General features: G+C 37.9%; 1 protein-coding gene and 1 pseudogene across 6 annotated transcripts in view; both read left to right on the top strand.

Annotated features, from left to right (window-relative positions):
- Positions 1–1,236: 1,236 nt before the first annotated feature.
- Positions 1,237–22,630, top strand: part of ATF7IP2 (activating transcription factor 7 interacting protein 2) — a 133,702-nt gene continuing 112,308 nt past the window's right edge. For 3 of the 6 annotated variants that reach the window (XM_058286483.2, XM_058286481.2, XM_058286477.2), the window contains exons 1-3: positions 1,256–1,379; positions 19,789–19,863; positions 20,768–21,627. In XM_058286483.2, the coding sequence (XP_058142466.1) occupies positions 20,778–21,627 (850 nt within the window). In that variant the 5' untranslated portion in view covers positions 1,256–1,379; positions 19,789–19,863; positions 20,768–20,777. Of the gene's footprint in view, positions 1,703–19,788; positions 19,864–20,767; positions 21,628–22,630 lie in introns of all 6 variants that reach the window. The other 3 variants (XM_058286480.2, XM_058286479.2, XM_058286478.2) reach the window with 3 other exon arrangements.
- Positions 1,696–10,300, top strand: LOC101425215 (ATM interactor-like; annotated as a pseudogene).

Raw genomic sequence — 22,630 nt, 5'->3', positions numbered from 1 at the left:
AGCCTGGTCCGCATTTCAAGGACACGCTGGATTAGAGCATGTTTTTTCAACTAAGGAAATCAATAGACCTAGCCTATTAGATTTTCTGGCATTCCTTTTTCTTGTAGTCAAGTGACTAGCACAAGGCAAGTAGTTTAACTCTCTATTGCAAGGAGGGTTCTATCTGGTTGTTGGTTAAATTTGCTACACCTAGCACACCGAAGAACTTTAATAACTAATTGTCAAATGAATGCACGATAACCACAAAGAGTGAGATTATCTCCCATTGTTGCAGAAGAGGTCTAGGCCTAGCAGAGAAACCCAAGTGACACTCGGAGAGATGACGGAACGAAGTTTTATTATGCACACGGACCCAGAGGAGAGTTCAATCTCCAAATTCCGGGCCCCTTGCTGCAGTTTTCAGAGGCTTATATAGGGATTGGGGTTTCCACTGATTGGCTTGCGATTTGCCAAGTTGACGGGGTTTCATAGGCTGGCGGGAAGCAGGTGGGATTGAACACGTTGATTAGCAGGCAACAGGGGGAGTACAGAAGCGAATTTGCTGATTACCTGTGACAAGCAGCTGACACAACGGCTGCTAATTTAAGACTAGCCTGCTGACTCACGCAATCAAGGACTTACAGGTGCACACCCTGCAGGTCACAGCACACACCCACCCAAGGGCTGCCTTTTCAGAGGGCAGCCTGTACCAGCATTACATGGCGGGATAGGAGGGACAGGGGATTCCCTCAAAGCATCAGCGCAGAGTTCCATAAATCTTCCGCAGTTTGGGGTGGCAAGGACCTGGGTTAAGATCAGGAAATCAAGGAAAAAGATAACAAGGCCTGAGACGACTCTCCTGGGTCGTTTCTAAATTGAAGGGATCGTTAAAAAACTCAGTAATCAAGGATAACTATTTTAATACCGTATTTTAAAAATGCAAATGGATAAACTACAGCCCACGGGGGCCAGTCGGCTATTCTTGTAAATAAAATTTATTAATAAGGAATGATTTTAGAAGCTCGAGTCACTCAAAACAAAGGCCAAGCTCAGGCACTCAGGTCGGCGACCGGACAGCGAAGGCCACCGACCTGCAGACAAAAAGCGCTCGCACACACGCGAACCGGCGGCGCGCCTCAGCAGACTTCCACTTCCCGCCCGCCCTTCTCCCCGCCCACACCTACCCGGTCGCCTCTGATTGGCCGAGCCGTCCCTCGTTTGCGCTGCCATTGGGCTGGAGGTAGGCGGAGAAAGGCTTACCTCAGCGATCCCTCGAGGGGCGTCGTTGGGCTAGGCGGTTGCGAGCCGCGGAAGGTCTGGCGGACGCGACGGCCCGGATGTGGCTTTGGCCGCGTCGGCTGTGGCGGCGGTGACGGCGGGGCGGCGCTGCATCTCTCTAGGTTCGTGGGGGCCGCCGTGGGCGGGGGTTGGCGGGGCTGCGTCTCCGCGGTCGCGGCGCGTCTCCCTGAAGGCTGGCGGAGGAGGTCTGAGAAGCGAGCAGGCGGGTTGCGCCGGGACTGAGTGAAAAGGAGCCTGCGGAGTCGCTGGGGCTCCGACCTAGCCGGGAAGACGCCGGCGTGGGGCGAAAGGACGCGCGCGTCTGCGGCCGCTTTTCGAGCGGCGCGCGGTGGAAGTGGCGCGCGGCACCCAGTTGAGGCGGACGGGTGGCGGTCGGAACGGCGGAGGGAAGTTGCCTTAGTGGTATTTTTGTTTCCCATGAAGAGTAAGTGAAAGCCTTGGTCTTGTACGGTATACTTTTTCAAGTTATAGAGTAAAACTTAAAAACCCCAATCTTTTTTTTAAAATTCATACACCAAATTTAAATTCATAGTCACCCATACCGAAGAAACTAGGTGCCAGAACAGTTTGTTTTTCACCAAGAGGCGGAGAAACTTGATGTATATAGTTGTGAAATTACTACTAGAACTTGAGGGATAATATGAAATTATGAGTAATGTGCTAACCGCCTTTCAATGAAGGTACCTGGGGTACAAACATTTTAGGTAGGGATGCTGTAATTTAATGATGAAAGCCAGCAGAAAAAAAAGTTACTTTTTATTTGAGGTAGAAGTTTTTGAGGTGGTTCCCTTTTATTGAGGTAGAAGTTGATTTTTATGAATAGGTGAAAACAAACCCCAAGCATCAGAGAGACGTTTCCTTCACCACAACTTGCTTTCTCCGATTTTGGCATGCAAGTTCAAGAATGTGTCTAACATAGAAGAAGCGATAATTATTTTGCCTTGTCTCATTTCTAAAACCCTGCTGTACTCTGAGAAAACTGCCACCTTTTCGTGTTACTCTTTTGAATTTTCTAAGACGGTTGCTTTATGATATTCTTGTTTCTTTTCTAATCTAAAGATATATATGGTCAAGATCTATAGAAGGGCAGTTGTGCTGAATAATTCACATTAGAGAAATTGTCATAGCCACTTAAGCTGTATTTCTAGACTGGAATTTAATACTATTTTCATTATAATTTGTAATATATTTACTTGTAGCCGGTAAATGACCTGCGGCTAACAGCTATTAAACTGCAAAACAAAGGGGGAAGAACATTCAAGGAAAAGATAATTTATATCACAGGAAGGCTATTGAAAATGCAAAAAATGAAGCATCTTAACTCTTGAGTCTAATCTGCACACCCCGAGATTGACTACTGCCTCAACAGAAATGCATAAGGAGTGTCCTATTGGAAATGATTTGCCTGTTTTAAGAACTGGTGTATCTAGGTTTATCTTTAATTTCCTGGTCTGTTTACTTTATTGACTCTGTACTTCACCTCAGCGTTCAATTCTGTGTATTTTTTGCTTATTATCTTGAAGTTTTGGAAGGAAACTTATTTCATGAGGCCTGCATGTTTGCCTTATGTTGGATGGGTACAGATGTATTTCATTTATGTAATCAAATTTTAAGTAAAATATTGGGTATTTGTTAAAAATAAAACTTTATAGTTTTAAATGCACAATAGATATCATTAAATTGAGATAGATTATATTAAATATAAAATACAAAGACCCTTATTGTTCTATTTCACGCTCTGTCTCATTCTTATGTGTTTAAGTACTTTCTCTGCCTTCCGAAGCTTAATTAAACCTGGACCCATATTTTTAAAATTCATTGCTATAGACTCAGGTAACTTCTAACCCTTCTTCAGCTTTACCAGTCTGGGTAGGACAAGAAGAAAAAGTGTGATCCGGCAATATCTAGAGATAAATAACCACTGCTTTATGGAAAGAGGGGAGGTAATCAGATAAAATTTGAATTTTTGAATTCTTGATAAAATTTTTATGGATATAAGAGATGCTTATGTACATCCTACTAGATTTGACCATTAATTATATAGAAGCACTATATATATCCGCTAATGTGGTCATTTCCATTAGTATAGCTCTGTGCGTCTGCTGTGTATATATAGTGCAGTAGCTGTGGTCAGGATAAAAGCTGCTGAGGTCTGTTCTGGTCTTCTTTATTACTGAGAGAATAAGTTTGGATGGCTTTCCAGAGGTTCATCTTTATAAGTGAATATTTAAGCATTTATAAATACATACGTGAAAAACATTTTGCTGAGGGTATAAATAAAAAGCATTTCTGTTTTCCAAGTTAATGATTGAAACTCTGTATTTGTAGTGGGAAATTCAAATAAGGAAGAAGATCTTTTGGGGAAGGCTTTTTGAAGAGGTGATTTTTAAACTTAACCTTGAAGGGGTAGAAGATATTTAAGGATGGAGTTATAGGAAATTAGGAGGAAAAACTTAAGGTAATGGATAACTCTAGGAAAAGTGCAAAATGTTGTGTAAGAAAGATAATGCACTCATGATACTCTTACCTATAAAAGGAGAATATATACCTATAACTTAGGTATTGATTTAACTAAAAATGTGATGAGCTATATGAGGCATATGGGGTATGGAAAAGAGGTAAATCCTTATTTGTAATTGTAGGAAATTGATATAATGACTAAAGCAGCTAATTCAAGATATATTAGTGTGAGTGAATTATTTTAAAGCATGGAGTTTTTGTGTTTTTTAAAACAAAACTAGTTAAAAATGATTGCATTAGGCATTAAAGAATACTGGCAAGCACCTAATGTATTTCACTATAAGTACTTTATTTTGCTTCATTTTATACAATTATATTGATAAAACCTTTAAACTGCAGGCAAAATTCAGATAATAGGTGATGCCATGTTCCTGATCCATGGACCACACTTACTAAAAAAATGCTTTTTCATATTGTTGACTACCATATACCCACTTAAGCAGCCCTGTTTCTTCATAATACCTTATCTAATTTGTGATTTTAATGAGATATTTCTTTATGAGTCTTAAAACCCTGGGTTCAAATATTGGCTTTCAGCTATCTTACCTTTAAAAAGTTATGTAACGCAGCTTAGATTGTCTTTTTAAAGAAAACGTTTTTAGTTTAAAAATTAAAAATTAGTTCTGTTTTTTTTTTTTTAAAGATAACAAGAATTGCATGTTATCGAGTGTTTATAATGTATGAAGATAGTGTCTTGGCAAAAAGCATCACTAGAGAGACATGATGGGGAAGAACAATCTAGGAATAGAGAGAGAGAGAGAAAAGTTGAATTGACATATATTCATATCTTGAAAGTGTATAAAGAAAAAAACAATGGTTAAATTAGAAGAAGTAGTCAAATCCACAGTTATAGTGGGTGACTCTAACACTTCTCTCTCAATGTGCTGGAAGATCTTCAACCACACTTTAAGACATTTGATCCATTAACATATATATAAAACACTGCACCTACAGTGTTAGAATACATGTTCTGTTCAAAGAGCTTTTTAAAAAAATTGACCATGCAATGAGTTATGAAGCAAAACTCAACAAATACTAGAAGATTTAAATCATTCAGGGACTATTCTCTGATCACAATGGAATTTGGCTAGCTTTCAATAGCAAGAAGATAATTAGAAATTATGCAACTGACTGGAAATCAGTACCTTTCTAAAAAAAAAAAATCATAGTGCAAAAAAGAAATCACAGTGAAAATGTTTTGAACCATTGTTAGTTAAGATAGGACATATCAAACTTTGTGGACTCAACTAAAGTAGGGCTTAGAGGAAATTTTATAGCTTTAAATCCAGAGTTAGCAGAAAGGGCACTAAAGGGAGAAAATAATTATAATACTAGCAGAAAGTGATTGAAATGGAACACTATTTACAACAGAAAATGATCAAGACCTAGAGTGCTTTGAAAGTATTGATAAAATTGATGTCTCTAGAAAGTATCAAGTAAAAAAGAGAAAAGACCATCACCATTGTCAAAAATAAAGACAAATAGCACTAAAGGACTTGCAGAAATTATAGATATAATTTGAGATTGTAATGAAGAACTTTATGCCAACAAATTTGAAGCTTTATTTGAAATGAAGAAACAATGTACTAAACACAAAAAGATGTAGAAAATATGAATGACCTTATATCTAATACAAAAATTAAATTATAATTGAAAACCTTTCTCATTAAGAAAACTCCAGGCCCACCTGGTTTCAGTGATGAATTATTTCTTACATTTAAGGAAGAAATAACACCATTCATATGCAGACTCTTTATAGGATAGAAAAACACTTTGAAGTTCATTTTATGAGGCATTGGTTATATTTCTATACAATAGCAAGAAACAGCAAAATAAAAACTTTAAATGACACTAAGTATTTTAGAAATCTAATATCTAGAGTAGTGAAGGATAGACACAAGATATTAAAAATGGCACACTTAAACCTTTATCAGTAGTAATGTTAAATATGAATAAATTGAACAATCAAAAGGGACATGTTGGATTGGAGGAAAAAACTATATGCTGTCTACAGACACATACATTTAAAAAGTAGGTAGAAAAAGAATTTAGAAATAAATATTCCATGCAAGCAGCATAAATAAGAAAGGTGGAATGACTGTACTCATAAAAGACAAAATGGACTGAAATGTTAAAAATGTTATTAGAGATATTAGAGATAATGAGAATTTAAAAATGATAAAAGGGCCAGTCCATCAAGAAGATATAACAATAAAAAATACACACCTATTAACAGCATCAAAACACATGACATTAATCCTGACAAATGAAGGAAGAAACAAACAGTAATAGTTGGATACTTCAGTACACCCCTTTTATAATGACAAACAACTAGGCAGAACATCATCAAGAAAGAGAAGACTTGACCACCTAGTCCTAGTGGACATCTGTCGAACACTCTACCTAACAATAGCTAAATAACACATTCCTAAGTAACTAATGGGTCAAAGAAGATATCACAAGGGAATTTAGAAAATGTTTTCAGATGAACAAAAATGACACAACATACTAAAACTTATGCAGTTCATGTAGTACTTTAGAAGGAAATTTATAGCAGCAAATGCCTATATTAAAAAATAGGACAAATTCCAAATCAATAACCTAACCTTTTGGGAAGCAGACATGGCTCAACTGATAGAGTGTCTGCCTACCATATGGGATGGTCCAGAGTTCAATATCCAGGGCCTTCTGGCCTATGTGATGAGCTGGCCCATGTACAGAGCTGCCGCGCACAAGGAGTGCCTTACCACGCAGGGGTGCCCCCTCGTGGGAATTCCCCCCACACAAGGAGTGTGCCCTGCAAGGAAACCCGCCCTGCATCAAAAAAGCGCAGCCCGCGCAGGAGTGGCGCCACACACAGGGAGAGCTGACACAGCAAGATGATGTAACAAAAAAGACGCAGTTTTCTGGTGCCACTGAGGGTGCAAGCGGACACAGAAGAACACACAGTGAGTGGACACAAGAGAGCAGACAATGGGGGAGGGAAAGGGGAGAGAAATAAATAAATCTTTAAAAAAAAATAACCTTTTGCCTTATGAAAAAGAAGAGGAAACCAAACAAGGCCAAGAGCAGAAAGGAAATAAAGAATAGAGCAGAAAATAAGAATAGAAAAAAATACAGAAAATCTACAAAACCATAAGTTGGTTCTTTGAAAAGGTCTAAATAATTAACAGATCTTTAGCAAGATTGACAGAAAAAAAAGGATTGAAAGAGGGGTCATTACTAGTGACTTTAATGAAATAAATTCCTAAGACAACCCAGACTACCAAAACTAACCCAAGAAGAAGTAAAAAATACGAACAGACCTATAACATGTAATGATTGAATTAGTAATGAAAAAGTATGCTCAAAAATAAAGGTCCAGGAAAGCGGACTTGGCCCAATGGATAGGGCACCTGCCTACCACATGGGAGGTCCACGGTTCAAACCCCAGGTCTCCTTGACCTGTTTGGAGCTGCCCCACGTGCAGTGCTGATGCGCGCAAGGAGTGCCATGTCATGCAGGGGTGTCCCCGGTGTAGGGGAACCCCATGCACAAGGAGTGCGCCCCGTAAGGAGGGATGCCCAGTGTGAAAGAAAGTGCAGCCTGCCCAAGAATGGCGGTACACACACGGAGAGCTGACAGAATGAGATGATGCAACAAAAAGAAACAGTTTCCCGGTGCCGCTGATAAGGATAGAAGAAGTCACAGAAGAATACACAGAGAGCAGACAACTGGGGGTGCGGGGGAAGGGGAGAGAAAGAAAAATAAATCTTAAAAAAAAATAAAAAAATAAAGGTCCAAGATCAGATAGGGCTTGTTTAGTGAGTTCTAACAAACTTTTAAAGAAAAATTAATGCCAGTTCATACAAACTCTCCCAAGAAATAGAAGTGAATGGAACACCTCCCAATTCACCAGCCAGTATTAACCTGATATCAAAACCAGACAAAAATATCACAAGAAAAAACTACAGACCAAGGTTTCTTAAGAATATACATGCTAAATTCCTCAGCAATACTAGCAAACCAAATCCAGCAGCATAGAGGATAGATAATGTAGGATTTATCCCAGGAATGCAAGGCTCATTTCACATCCAAAAATCTTTTAATTTAACAATAGAATAAAGGACAAAATCACATGACCAACTTAAACTGCGAAAAAAACCCAAAACATTTTCTGTAAAATCCAACACCGCTTTATGTTAAAAACACTCAACAAACTATGAATAGAAGGGAAATTCTAGAACCTGATAAAGTGCATCTATGAAAGAAACCATAGCAAATCTCAGACTTAATCGTGAAAAACGATGCTTTCCACCTAAGAGCAGGAACAAGAAAGGATGTCCATGCTTACCATTTCTATTCAAAGTTGTAGTGGAGGTTCTTGACAGGAAAATTATTCAAGAAAAAGGAATAAAAGGATCAACACTGGAAAGGAAGAATTAAAACTTTCTGTGTTCAAGATGGTATGTTTGTATATAGAAAATCTTAAGGAATCCACAAAAAACTATTAGAAGACAAAAATCGAAACTGCAGGATAGAAGATCACTATAAAATTATCAGTAGGAAGCAGATGTGGCTCAAGCCATCTCTGTTGGGCTATTTAGTATAGGTGTTCAAGTAGAACTTGGATAAAAGTTCACCTACTACTTTACAACATCTAGGGAACATGTGTCAGAAGAACAGCACTTCTTTACCTAATGTGCAGGCAGATCTGTCTTGCACCTCACAAAGCTGTATCCCTTCTGCAAAATGAGCTGCCCCAGATACCTCTGTGTCATTTTATTTTCAAACTGACTTGACATTTGGTTCTCAAGTTTGGCTTTCCATTAGGGTTCACACTCAAACACTGTTGCCCAGTTCTAAAGTAACTTCTTCTATAGCCACTTAGACTGATGCTTTTTTAGATGCTGTTTCCAGTCAGGTGGGATCTCCAGAGAAACTCAAACCAGCATAGTTCCACAGAAGACAGATGGATTAAATGGTGATGTGTGGAGACACTTTTGAGAATGCCCATTCATCATACAGGGTTTCTGCAGACAATATTCTAAGTAACAGTTTGGTAGCAGAGACTGTAACTCACGGTTTGTTTCCTTAGAATGACCTTAAGACATTAAATCAAGATATTAAGAAATCTGTACCAATTATAAACTTCAGTGAACAGAATAGTATGCTTTCTTCACAAAACAGGAGAGGTAATCAGGCCCAAGCCATAGATTTATTAAGTGATTTAGAAAACATCTTGTCAAGTAATCTACTGGGTCTGGCATTGAATTATCGCAGTCTTTGGCTAACACGAACACTGGACCCCACACACAACTCCTGTCTGGCCCATCCCAGAATCCCAGAATAGATTTTGATATTGAAGAGTTCTTTTTGGCCCCTAATATCCAAACTCAAATGGAAGTAAGTGAACACTGAACCAGTCTTGGAATCCCTGGACTTAGAAACCCAAACCGACTTTTTACTTGCAGACACCTCTGCCCTATAGTTGTAGGGAAAATGCTAACTTCTTAGACCTTGGTATGTCTGATACATGGATATAGACAAACTTCTTTTTAGACAGCAGCTCTCATCTGCTTCTGAAACACTCCAGCTTTTCCATGAGCACTGATTCATCTGACACAGAAACTAAAACAAGGGCTTTCCACTACTAAAAACCTACCTGTTCTAGAAAGCAAAGTTCATTTGAATGGTACAGAAACACAGACCATGAATTCTGGTTTTCAAACCCTAGGGAGTTTGTTTTGCATCAGCAATGAGACTCACAGCATTGGGTGACTTCTTTCTAGCTGATTTGGCCTGGCACATGATGGAGTCTCAGTTCATTTCTGTGGAAACCCAGACATGTGCAGAACTTCTAAATGTGAAGTCCATGTGTGAGGTGGCATTTATCATTTTCTTCTGCATTTAGAAAATGGGGAACTGTAACACCAGTATTAACTCCTGAAGGTAGTTGATTATGCAGATGTTTACATTCTTTGAGGATCTTTGCCTTTTGTACTCATAAACATGAAATTTGTATATTTTAAGTCTGAGTGTATTTTTTTAAATTTCTCTCCACTTCCCCACTTTCCCCTCCCCAAGTTGTCTTCTCTCTCTTTCCATTCGCTGTGTGTTCTTCTGTGTTCACTTATATTCTTGTCTGTGGCACCCGGAATCTGTGTCTTGTTTTGTTGTGTCATCTTGCTGCGTCAGCTCTCTGTGTGTGTGGCACCTTTCCTGGGCAGGCTGCTCTTCTTTCACGCTGGGTGGCTCTCCTTAATGGGGCTCACTCCTTTGCTCATGGAGCTTCCCTCCACGGGGGACACCCCTGCGTGGCACAGCACTCCTAGCGTGCATCAGCACTGCTCATGGGACAGCTCATCACACAGGTCAGGAGGGCCTGGGTTTGAACCTTGGATGTCCCATGTGGTAGGCAGACGCCTTATTTGTTAGGCCAAATCCACTCCCCTGAGTATATTTTAAAGTCTATGATATTGATCTTAAAATGGTTGTTTTTGTGTTGCCTACCCTTGCCCCTTCAAAGCTAGTCTTTCCATCTGAAATAAATGTATTTCATGCCTTTTTTTAAAAAAAAGATTTATTTTTTATTTATTCCCCTTCCCCTCCTCCTGTTGCGGGCCCTCTTGGAGAGAAAGGAGAGTAACTGCTATGAGAATATGGCACTGCCTGTTTGTCAGTGCCAATATACTGGGTGGTGGAATGAAAGATAAAAAGATGTTCAGCATTATTAACTATCAGTTAATTAAAAATCAGAACCATAATGAGATAGCAATTCATCTGCACTTGGATGGCTATAATCAAAAAAACATAAGTATATTAGTGAGGATGTGCTAAAACCGGAACCCTCATAAACCTTGGGTGTGAATATAAATTGTTCCAACCAACTTTGGATTATAGTCGGGCAGTTCTGCAGAAGGTCAAATATAGAATTACCATATGAACCAGCAATTCTACTCCTAAGCATATATTCAAGAAAAAAAATCCACCCAAATCTTACACGTATATTTTTTAGGAGTTTTATTAATAGTAAAGTAGAAATGGTCCTGTTTTAGTTTCCTAGCTTCTGAAATAAATATTGTACAGTGGGTTGGCTTAAACATTGGAAACTTATTGGCTCATGGTTTTGGGGCTAAGAGAAGCCCATAATTGAGGCATCATTAATGCTTTCTTCCCATAAACTGTGGCATTTTGTGGCTGGTTGCCGGAGATCCTTGTCCTTGGCTTTTCTGTCACATGGCAGTTTATACAGTGGTGGACTTCTGTCTTCAGGCAGCCCCCTGTGGCTTCCCTCCATCTGATTTCAGTCTGCTTATAAAGGACTTAAATAATCCAGATTAAAACACAACCTGATTCAGTGGGCCACACACTAACTGAAGTAACATCTTGAAAGGATCTTATCTACAGTAGGTCCATACCCATCAGAATGCAGAATAAGACCAAGACCGTGTATAAATGGAGTATAGAATTCAGTGCCCATCTCAGGACCCCCAGAAGACATGTTTTTCCCCCATGCAAAATGCATTTATTCCATCACAGCATCCCAAAGCTGTAAGTCCTTACAGTAACAATGTTAAATACAAAGACTCATTGAAATCAGTTATGCGTGTGTTCTGTCCCCTCTGTGAAATCTAGAAAACAAGTTATGTGCTTCCAGTATACAGTGTTAGACTAGGTATATAGGATAGACATTCCCATTCTAGAAGGGAAAATCTGAAGGAAAACAGAGGGTCACAGGTCCTGTATAAGTCCAAAACCCAGTAGGGCAAATTCCATCAGAATGTAAGACCTGGGAGTTATGAACTCCAGGAATCTGGATTAAAGCCCATGCTGTTTCAGCTGAATCACACCTTAACTGAAATTACATCTTGAAGAGGTTTTATTTATAAGTACGGGTCACACCCACCAGAATACAGATCAAGACCAAGAACATGTCCAAACTGGGTTACACAATTCAAACCACAAAACCAAATGTCTCTCAACTCATGAATAAATAAATAAATGAGTTTCATATCCATGCAGTGGGAAATTATTTTGGAATGTACTGATACATGCTGCATCATGGATAAGCCTTGAAAAAATTGTGCTAAGTGAAAGAAGTCAGTAGCAAAAAAAGACTATAATAGAAGAAACCTGTAGAGACAGATTAGTGGTTGCCTGGTGCTTGGGGGCATGAGCAAGAAAGGAATCGACTGATTAATGGGTACCAGATTTTGGTGGTGAGGAGGTGATGAAAATGTTCTGAAATTGTTAAGGTGATGGTTACAGAAGTTGAGAATGTACTAAAAATCAGTGAATTGTGCACTTTAAATTTGTGAGTTGTATGGTATGCTAGTTATATCTCAATAAAGCTGTACACTTTTTTAAAGTCCCAGCAGGTTTTTTTGGGTAATTTTATGAATATTTATTAGCTGATTCTAAAACTTAGATGGAAATGCAAAGGACCAAAATAACTATGATGGTCTTGAAGAAGAAGAAAAAGGGAGGACTTAAACTATAAGATATCAAGGCTTTTAAGTAAGTAGTAGTAATTAAGGCAGTGTGACCATTGGAATAGAATGGAATTCCTTAAACAGACTCTCACATATGTAGTCACCTGATTTGTATGTGACATAGGGTGATATTGCAGTACAATGGGAGAAAGCGCAGTTTTATCAGTGTATGGTACTGGATCAATTGAACAGATGTATGGGGGGGGGACACCCTACTTCACACCTTATCTCAAAGTCAACCCCAGATGGATTGTATATTTAAATATGAAGAGCAAAATGATAAAAAAATTTGAGAAGAAAACCAGAGAACATGTTCATGACCTTGAAGTAGGTCACGATATATTAAGACAGAAGAAACACTAAGCAATTAAGGAATACATATGACACTTTAGACAGTATTAAGATTAGGCACTTCTTTCTATCAAATGGCACCTTATGCATAGGGTTACCTTTGGGTGGGGCTTTGCGGACTTGAGGGGAGGATGGGTAATATTGCCCAGGAAATTGGGGGGAGGGTGGGGCAACATATGAACATAGGAGATTGTCAGGTGTTCGTTGAGAGTATAATGCTGAGAAAACCTTTTCAAAAATATAATAAGGAAAGTTACCTGTTTAAGATACTTAAAGGGGATAATCTGACACAGGACAGACTCCTAGGGAATATGTGAATGCTCATTTTGCCAAAGTGGGTTTTATCATTGGGTAGAGACCCATATAATGAGAGTGAAGGTATACCCACATCCTGGGAAGGACTGATGCCATCAAATAGAGGGAACTGTATCTCTCAAGAGAAATGGTGGCTCCCAGGGCATTAGGGCAGTTGAACATGTCAAGCCCTCAACACTGTTGCAAGTATCTCTGAACATGGCTCTTCAAGAAATGAAGATTGACTCTCACTGTGGCCCCAAAGGGAAGTGGGAAATAGGTATTGAATAGAGGAAACCAGTGTAACTGTGTGGGCAATAGAAGTGTTTCACAAGAGTATGCAGGGATGGATATGAGACATGTAAAATTACACTGGGAATATGTGGGGGCTGATGGGCTAAAATGTGGATCATAATGTAAAACATAGGATAACTAGGAATTTAGAAAATTGTATAGTCTAGAATATGAACCACGGCGTGAACACAGATGTTGCCTTGTTTGAAGGCTGTTGTCTCAGTATTTGTACATCAGTTTCAGTAGATATGGTATGAATATGTTAAAAGATTATTGCTGTGGAAGGGAAAAGGTTTTATGTTGGATATGTGGGAGAACTGTATATTGTATATATGAATTACTGTGATCTAAAACTTGTGAAGATAAGCTTAATAATTAGAAAAAAGAAAAGAAAAAGATAGGACGTAGAATTTTTCCAAATTAATATGTAATCTATATCTAACCTTTAAACTCATCGCTGTATTCCATTTTACTATTAAGGGAACCTGGCAATATATTGGGCTTCACTTTTCAGGAAGTTTTGGATCACAGAGAGGTTCAACAATGGCAGCGGAGGAATACTGGTGTGGGATGTTATTGACAGGGGACACGTGGTTGGCAGGGAGTTCTCCGGGCATATATCCAGGATACATAAAAATGTTTGGATATTTTCATAGTGGAAACAATTAAAACAACAACTGAGGGAGTGCTGAGTTCCTAGCCAGGGGAGCTCTATCACAGTCCCTAAAGGAACAGCAACAATCCCCCAAGTGCAACGGCAAAGACCAAAAAAGAATGAAGGTCCAGCAGTGAGCCCCTGATACTAATGGCTATGCTTGTGAGCCTGTGCACCTGAAATAAGAACGAAGCCTAGAGCAGCAGTGTGCCTAAGAGTTACCTTCTGAGAGCCTCAGTGTTGCTCAAATGTGGCCAGTCTCAAAGCCAAACTCAGCATGTAAATGCTTTGCCTTCCCCCCAGCGTGGGACATGACTCCCAGGGATGAGCCTCCCTGGCGCCGAAGGATTACTACCAAGTACCAGCTGATGATGAAACTAGAAAATGACCTTGAATAAAAGGTTCAACTCAGACCAGCAGAATATCTCTGTCTACATGTAATAACAGGAGTTAAAAATGCTTTTTGACCTAAATCAAGGGGGAAATGGAAAGGACAAATGAGTTTATATGGCTATGAGTCTCTAAAAAAGAGCCGGGAGGTTATCAGAGGGGTTGCCCTTACGCACACCTGAGCAGAGTCCCAGAGACAGATAAAGTAAATACAACCCCAGGTATTAGTTCTTCTGAGGGCTACACAGACCCACAGGTTTTATGGTCATGGCAGATGGAGTTCAGTGCCATGTTAGTTGGCCCTTCTTTGGAGTTGGTGTTTCTTTGTGATGAAGCTGGACTCAGATGTGATCTCTTTTCACAAGCCTTTCCTGTTACTTTACCAGAATTGTAGTTGGTGCTGGGGTTTAATATATACCCAGGAGATCTGAATCTCTGGACTGACCATATGATAGCCAGGCCCTGAGCCTCAACAGACTTCAGCTCCTACACTCTGGTTTATTGGACTTACCCACTCAGCTAACATGGAATTGAAGAAGGTCAGCCTCCACACCATGGAGCCAAGAGTGCCTACAACTGAAAGCAGGAGGATTGCATCCAGCATCCATGTGGAATCTAAGCCCCCTCTTGATGTAGATGTGGAATGAACACAACCAATCCAAGATCCACAGGATGGAGGAATAGAATATGGATCAGAGTGGACTTATTGATATTCTATTCATGAACTATTGTGATTAGTAGTCAAAGAAAATGTGTCATTGGTGTGGAGAAAGTGGCCATGGTGGCTGCTGGGTGTGGGGAATGGGAGGAAGAGATGAGATGTGGAGGCGTTTTCAGGACTTGGAGTAGTCCTGGGTGGTGCTGCAGGGACAATTACTGGACATTGTATGTCCTCCCATGGCCCCCTGGATGGAACATGGGAGAGTGTGGGCTATGATGTGGACCATTGACCATGAGGTGCAGCGATGCTCAGAGATGTATTCACCAAATGCAGTGAATGTCTCATGATGATGGAGAAGAATGTTGCTATGGGGGGAGTAGTGGGGTGAGGGGGGTGGGGGGTATATGGGGACCTCATTTTTTTAATGTGATATTTAAAAAATGAATTTAAAAAAATGGGAGAGGAAAAAAAACTTTAAATAAAATGAAAAGGTGCTGAACTTCTTAAGATTATCACTGTGTGAAAGAAATACCCACTAGAATGGCTAAAAGTAAAAAAGATAAGCTTGGTAAAGATGTGAAGAAATTGGAATTTTCATGTACTGCTGTTAAAAATCTTCAAACACTATATATATATATGCCGTAAACCTGGTACTACCATTCCTAGGTAATAATGAAATGTGTACATATATATATATATATACCAAAAAGTAAGTACAAGAATAGCAATAATAGGGCGGCGGACTTGGCCCAGTGGTTAGGGAGTCTGCCTACCACATGGGAGGTCTGCAGTTCAAACCCCAGGCCGCCTTGACCCGTGTGGAGCTGGCCCACATGCAGTGCTGATGCGCGCAAGGAGTGCCCTGCCATGCAGGGGTGTCCCCCGCATAGGGGAGCCCCACGTGCAAGGAGTGCACCCCATAAGGAGAGCTGCCCAGCACGAGAGAAAGTGCAGCCTGCACAGGAATGGCGCCGCCCACACGGAGAGCTGACACAAGGTGACGCAACAAAAAGAAACACAGATTCCCATGCCGCTGACAACAACAGAAGCGGACAAAGAAGACGCAGCAAAATAGACACAGAGAACAGATAACTGGGGTCGGGGGGAAGGGGAGAGAAATAAAATAAATAAATCTTAAAAAAACCTGAATGAATTGTATTTTTAAAAAAAGAATAGCAATAGTAGCCAAAAATAGCAAGTATCCATGTGCTCATCAGTAGTAGAATTTAATAATAAATTACTGTGTATTCACACAATAGAGTATAACCAACAGTGAGAATGATTTTATAATTACTTGCATCAGTATGAATCTCAGAAGCATAAAGTTTAACCAAAGAAACTAGGCAAAAAAGATACATCGATTCCATTTATATGACGATCAGAGCCATTCATAACTTAACCTATTAATTTAAAAAATCCTCGAAAGTCAGTTGATTTTTGACAAGGGTACCAAGTTCACTTAATGGGAAAAGAATGCTCAGTTCTATACTGTTGGTGAATGCCTTGTACCAGTTTCATGCCATTTTGATTACTGCAGATTTATAATTTTAATATTCGAAAGTTTTAGTTCTCCAACTTTGTTCATTTTCAAGATGGTTTCCACTATTCAGGACCATGTACCCTTCTGTAGGAATGTGATAACTGGCTTTTTGGCTTTTCCATTTCTGCAAAGAAGGCTGTTGGTATTTTGATTGAGAGTGCATTGAATCTTCAAGTCACTTTGCATAGAATAGACATCTTGGCAATATTTAGTCTTCCAATATGTGACCACAGAATGTCCTTCCATTTTTAGGTCATCTCTAATTTCTTTCAGTAATGTTTTATAGTTTTCTATGTACAAGTCCTTTCAATTCTTGGTTACATTTATTTCTAGATATCTGCTCCTTTTAGTTGCTGTTGTAAATGGAATGTTTTTCTTGATTTCATTTTTAGATTTTTCATTGGTAATATATAGAAATACCACTGAATTTGCATGTTCATCTTGTACCCTACCTCTTGTTGAATTTATTATCTCTAGTAGCTTTGCTGTGGATTTTTGGGGATTTTCTGTATATATAGATCATGATATTTGCATATTGAGAAAGTTTTACTTTTTCCTTTCCAATTTAGATGTCTTTTATTTCTTTTTCCTTCCCTTATTACCTTGTCCTGGGCTTGTGCTTGCTGGTGACTTTAAGAATTCCCCATTTATGAGAATTCAAATACCCCTCCCCACTCCCTATAAAATAGACTTTCTCCCCTCCTTAATGTTCTTTTTTATTAATTTTTATAATTAATTACTTAATTCCTTATTTTATTGTTACTTAATTGTTTTATTAAAGCAGGTAAGCCTTTACCTCAGGCCTCTTTGACTTAGTTGTTTCTTACACTGCTGCTTCTGCCTGCAAGTTGCTTCTTCCTCCAGGGCAAGCTCTGGGAAGACAAGCTAGAGAAAAGTTTTCCTGGTTCAGTCTTTCATCCTGCCACCCAGTATATTGGCACTGACATACAGGCAGTGCCGTATGCTCATAGCAGTTACTCTGCTTTCTCTGCAAGAGGACCCACAATAGGAGCAGCACAGGCTGGCTTCACACCATACTGGTGAGGGGCCAGCAAGGTGCCAAAAGCTTCTCCTAATTTCTACTTTCATCTTTGTGATTTGGCACTTGCATAATTGTTCTAACCCTTTAACTATTTTCCAAATTTCTCAGGAAGAGGGCTCTGCCAGTTTTTGCTAGTTGTTCAAAGATTCTGTAGGGGAACAGCACCCTGGAGCATCATATGGTGCCATCTTTGTTGACCCCCCCCTATTAAATATTTTATCATTGCACAGTCATGTTGCAGCTCCATACCTCGAATGACTCAGAGCAAACGCTGGTTTTTCTGCCACTTGTAGGCATCACTATGTCATACATCACCATGGGGTAAGGAAAGATTTCTCAAACAAGAGAAACAATACTTTAACATAAAAGGAAATCTGACTGTACTAAAATTAGGAAGAACAAAGACAAGCCACCAAATGAGAGAAGTGTGCAACTCATGTAACAAAGGATCGACAAAGTATTACTATTCATAGTATAAGTACTCATAATTAAATGAGGAAAGACCACCTGATAGAAAAAGTGAATATCACAGAACCAGGAATTTTGCAGACAAGAAAACACAAATCACCAATAAAATGAAAAGATGGTAGTAATCAGGAAAATTCAAATTAAGACCATGAGAGATAATTCTTTATCCAAGTACATTGATAAAAATTAAGTCTATCAAGTGCCCAAGAGTATGTAGATGAGTAATAACTTGCACATGTTCTCTGTGTAAGAGTGTAAATTTTCACAATGCCTTTGGAAAACAATTGGGCTATCCTGAAAAATTGAACATTTGTATACCTTGTACTACCCAACAGACCCACTTGAAAATGCTTACGTGTTGCACTTGGAGACAAGAATGTTCACAGCTGTATGTAGGTAAGAACAGCAATAAAAAAGTAACTGTAAATGTCCCAAATATCATCATTCATAGCTGACCAGATAAACAACTTTTGGTATATTGATCCAGTGGCTTATAAAGCCGTAAAAATGAATGAATTATTCCTATATACAATCACGTAGATTAATTTTGAAAATAATGAGTGAGAAAAGCAAGTATTAGAATACTAGTTTGCTCAAAAACAAAACTACACACTGTTACTTGTTTACACTTGACATACTAACACTAAGCTCTACAAAAGGAAACAATTATAAATTTAAATATCAGGGTGTTGGTTACCTCAGAATGTGGAAGAGGGACCAGGGGCATGTATAGGGAAACATGTAGGTAAATACAAGTTACTGGTAGTACTCATTTGTTTGAATGGTGGGTGGTTCAAAGATTTCAGTGTATTATTATACTATGTAATTAATATATATTAAATGTCTTTTGTATGCATCAAATGTAGAGACAGATTTACCCCAAAGCTTAAATTTCAAGCTTTTCACTGGCTTGAGCCTTTTCCAAAGACCAAGAAGGAATAATAATGTGTTCACATGGTTGTATGTTTTTGTAAGATTTAGAAAAATAAGATATTTTCACTAAATCATTTAAGCATGCTGTCTCTCTCTATCTTGATTTAGCCTACTTTTATGTACCTGGTGGTGTAATAGCTTCAGGTGTTTTGTGATTAGGGATGTGCTTAGTGAGGATACAAGTGGGATACACTTGTGGTTCATTGTCACTTCGGAGTATAGATCATTATTGCCTTCTGGCCTGATTGTGATTAAAATGGCCCAAGGGGCCTGGCATCTGAAATATGTGAATAGTAGAGAAGTCAAGATAAGAAATTTATGAAGCCAGAAAGTAGCCTGGAAAAGTGTTTCCACTTATCCAATAAAATTGTAAGTAAAAGATTTATTTCTCATGGATTTCCAGTCAAAAATGGAACTTTTCTCTTATAAGAAATATACTCAAGAACTTAATACATTCAATTATAGTTATATTCAGCATACATTTGTGTTTTTTTTGAAAGGTGTTCTACCTTCAAAATAGAATAAGAATTTCTGTGTTTGAAGGGTACAAACTTGTACAATTCTTTAGATGAAATTGCTTGTTTTAGGCATCCTGATTATCGATTTAAAAAATAGTGAATATTGACTAATCATGCTAGAGGATGAAGACTTGGACTTGGTTTGTCCATTTTCTAGGAAATAATATAAATTGTAATTATGAAAAGCAATTATATAATGTGCAGTCATATAGGGAAAATAAAATTTTAAAGATATGCCAGGCTTTAAGTAGTCAAAGTAGTCTTATTTTTTCCGTATTTTGTGATATTTATGTATATATGTCAGCTTTTTAAAACTTGAGAAATTTGTTGTGATTTCTCATTCTAAGTAAGTATTCACTTCAACTTTCAGGTCGCACAAAACCTGCAGCTGTTCCTGATCAAATGATATTCTGAATAAAAAGAATATAAGAAAAGGAAGCTTCAAGTAAGAAAAAACAAAACGATAAATGAAAAAGTATTCAAGTAGCTTTGTTGTGTTATTTGCACCTTAAATGCTCCTAGGTTCTGTCTGTGACTTTGACTTTAATGAGTGCACTATAGTTTATTATATAACTGCTCTACCATGTGTCAATATGATTCATTTTGTTTATTTTATGCCTTTGAGTGTCTTGTAGACTGCCAGTATTCCTTTCTTTTAAACCAGTTGCCTATGTACAATTCTGATTAAACATGATATGGATACTGAGGGATAAATATTAAAATATTTCCCCTACTCTATAATAGATATTTCTTAAATTCTGAAAAATAATTGTTAAGCATTGTACAGCTTAAAGTAAATTTGCTTTTTAATTTGAACCAGCATCAAGTGGTGAATCTTATATTTTATACTCATGACTATACAATGACTATTAGTTTTTCCTGCAGCACTATTTTACTTTAGATACTCTAACATTAAAAGGATTAGAAAAGGTGCTAGGTGTAAAACAATACAGTGTTCTCTTGTAGCATAGCTTTTTTTATTTAAAAAATGCAATTTAGTCTTCAGATTTAATCTAACCTGTGGTTTGTTGGATGACTAAATCAAAAGCAAATGATCGTAATGGTAAGGTGATAAAATTAAAAGTGGCCAGATAAATTTTAAAGCTTAGTATCAAGAAGAGGCTTACTTGAAGTATAAATTTTTAGTTTATATAGTTAGTTTTACAGAAAAAAAGTGGATATTATTTGTATGTTTTTAGTGACATAGATGAAAATGAATGTATTTTCTTTCTAATAGTGATTATCTAAATCAGGAAAGATAGTCTCAATATTATTTTAATATTAGAAATAAATAAGTTAAGTATTTTTTACTGAAGATATGTATACAAATGTTATATCTTAAATTCTAGAATATGAAAGATGGCAAGTCCAGAGAGAAGTAACCGGAAGATATTAAGAGCCAAAAAAACAATGCCTACAAGTTGCCGGAAGCAAGTTGAGATCCTAACTAAGTCAAAGAATATTGAAGCACTGAAAGCAACAACAATTGGGAATAATGTGCCACGTTATAATCAGAATTTAAGTGCTGGTATCATACAAAGCAAATGTACACGTTCTGAAAAGGATGTTTCCTCATTGGACTCTAGCAAAAATGTATTATGTTCACCGAAAAGTGAAGTATTCGCTCAGAATTTAGTAGAACCAGTAAAGGAAATTATTGGTTCAAAAATTAGATTGGAATGCATCAATGAACAAGTTGTGGACCCTTACCAAAAGCCAGATAATATAATAGCTTCTCCCAGGAAACTGTTTCCTCAAGAAGCAAAAGACTCACAGAACACTTGTGAAAATCATTCTGAATATCAGGCAAATGTGACCAGATCATTTTTTGAGCAACACGAAGGGGATTGTCACCTAAACTCCATTTACTCACCATCCAGAGTATTGAGTAGTATAGTTCAAATGCCAAAATATACAGTAACCAGTACCTTGGATGATCAGAGAAGTGTGAAGATGGTTTCCTATTTAGAAACAGACTCTAATTCAGAGTCACATGATAAAAGGCAAAATGACATTTTATGTTCAGACACCTGTTTTATGCCTGTTGAGAAAGCACCTAATGTGGTGAATTCAATCAGTTCCAGCTGCCATGCTGCTAACATTTTGAAAACTGAAGACTCTAGTAGAACCTGTTATTCCAGCATTTCAACTTGTGGAAGTAGAGACTCAATGTGGCATTCATCATTCGACAACACTGATAATAGTTACAGTAAGTACATATTTCTGCATCTTTTGTATAATTTAGTCACTTTTCTTTGGGAAATTTAAAAATCTCAGATATATAGGATACATACAGACAAGACTTATTTCAAAGGATTATTTTATACATTTCATGTAATGTAAGAGAATTGTTATGGTGTGGATCAGAGAGCAGCCAAGACCCATGGAACAACCGTGAGTTGGAAAGAGGAGGAAAAGGTTTAGTGGGGAGATGATTCTAGTAATGAAGTGGGACCATCACGTGGCTACTTTTGATGAGGAAGAGGAGCAAGGGCATTCACTGTAAAGAATAAAGCACCTATAGAACGCTCTAAATTGAATAAGAAAATGTAAACTGGATAATTATTTCAGAGTTTCTTATTTATGAACAAGAAAGAATGCTTTGGGGGAAAAGCATTCTTTGCCTTTATTTACCATATCTAAAGGGAAGTGAATTCTGGCCATCACTTTCCCTTAAAAGTAGAAAAAAAATCAAAAGGGTTTTATGGCAGTTGTTTGGCTCATTTCAAATATATCTCCTTATTTTGAAATTAACAAGGAGAGCCCCCGCCCCCAGGGCTAGTTGAAAGAGAAAGTAGTTTTAAAAATTTTGGTGAACCCATTTTTTTCCATCAAATTACTTGTAATAAACCACAATGCCAAGTATAGGCTGGTAGATAATAAGAATATATATGTTTATATGTACATATATATGTTTATGTGTATACATTAATTTGTATATATGTTTATATTTCTGTGTGTGTGTATGTGTAGAGAGAGAGACATGCACACCAAATAGTTAACAAATGAATTTCTAGGGTTATAAAATCATTAAAATAGCTATAGTAAATTTTATTAGAGGTATGGGATATTTTTCTTAAAGTGTAAAATACAGGAAAAAATTGATTTCATGGGCTAAATTTTATTGGTGTTTTTGTCTAGGCTACAGAGTGATCATTTAACAAGATGAATTTAAAATTGCTTAAAAATTAATAATAGGACCACCTATTAAA

Source organism: Dasypus novemcinctus, chromosome 23, assembly GCF_030445035.2.
Source record: "Dasypus novemcinctus isolate mDasNov1 chromosome 23, mDasNov1.1.hap2, whole genome shotgun sequence".
NCBI lineage: Eukaryota > Metazoa > Chordata > Mammalia > Cingulata > Dasypodidae > Dasypus > Dasypus novemcinctus.
Note: the sequence above shows the minus strand (reverse complement) of the source record. Positions and strands in the feature narration are given on the sequence as shown.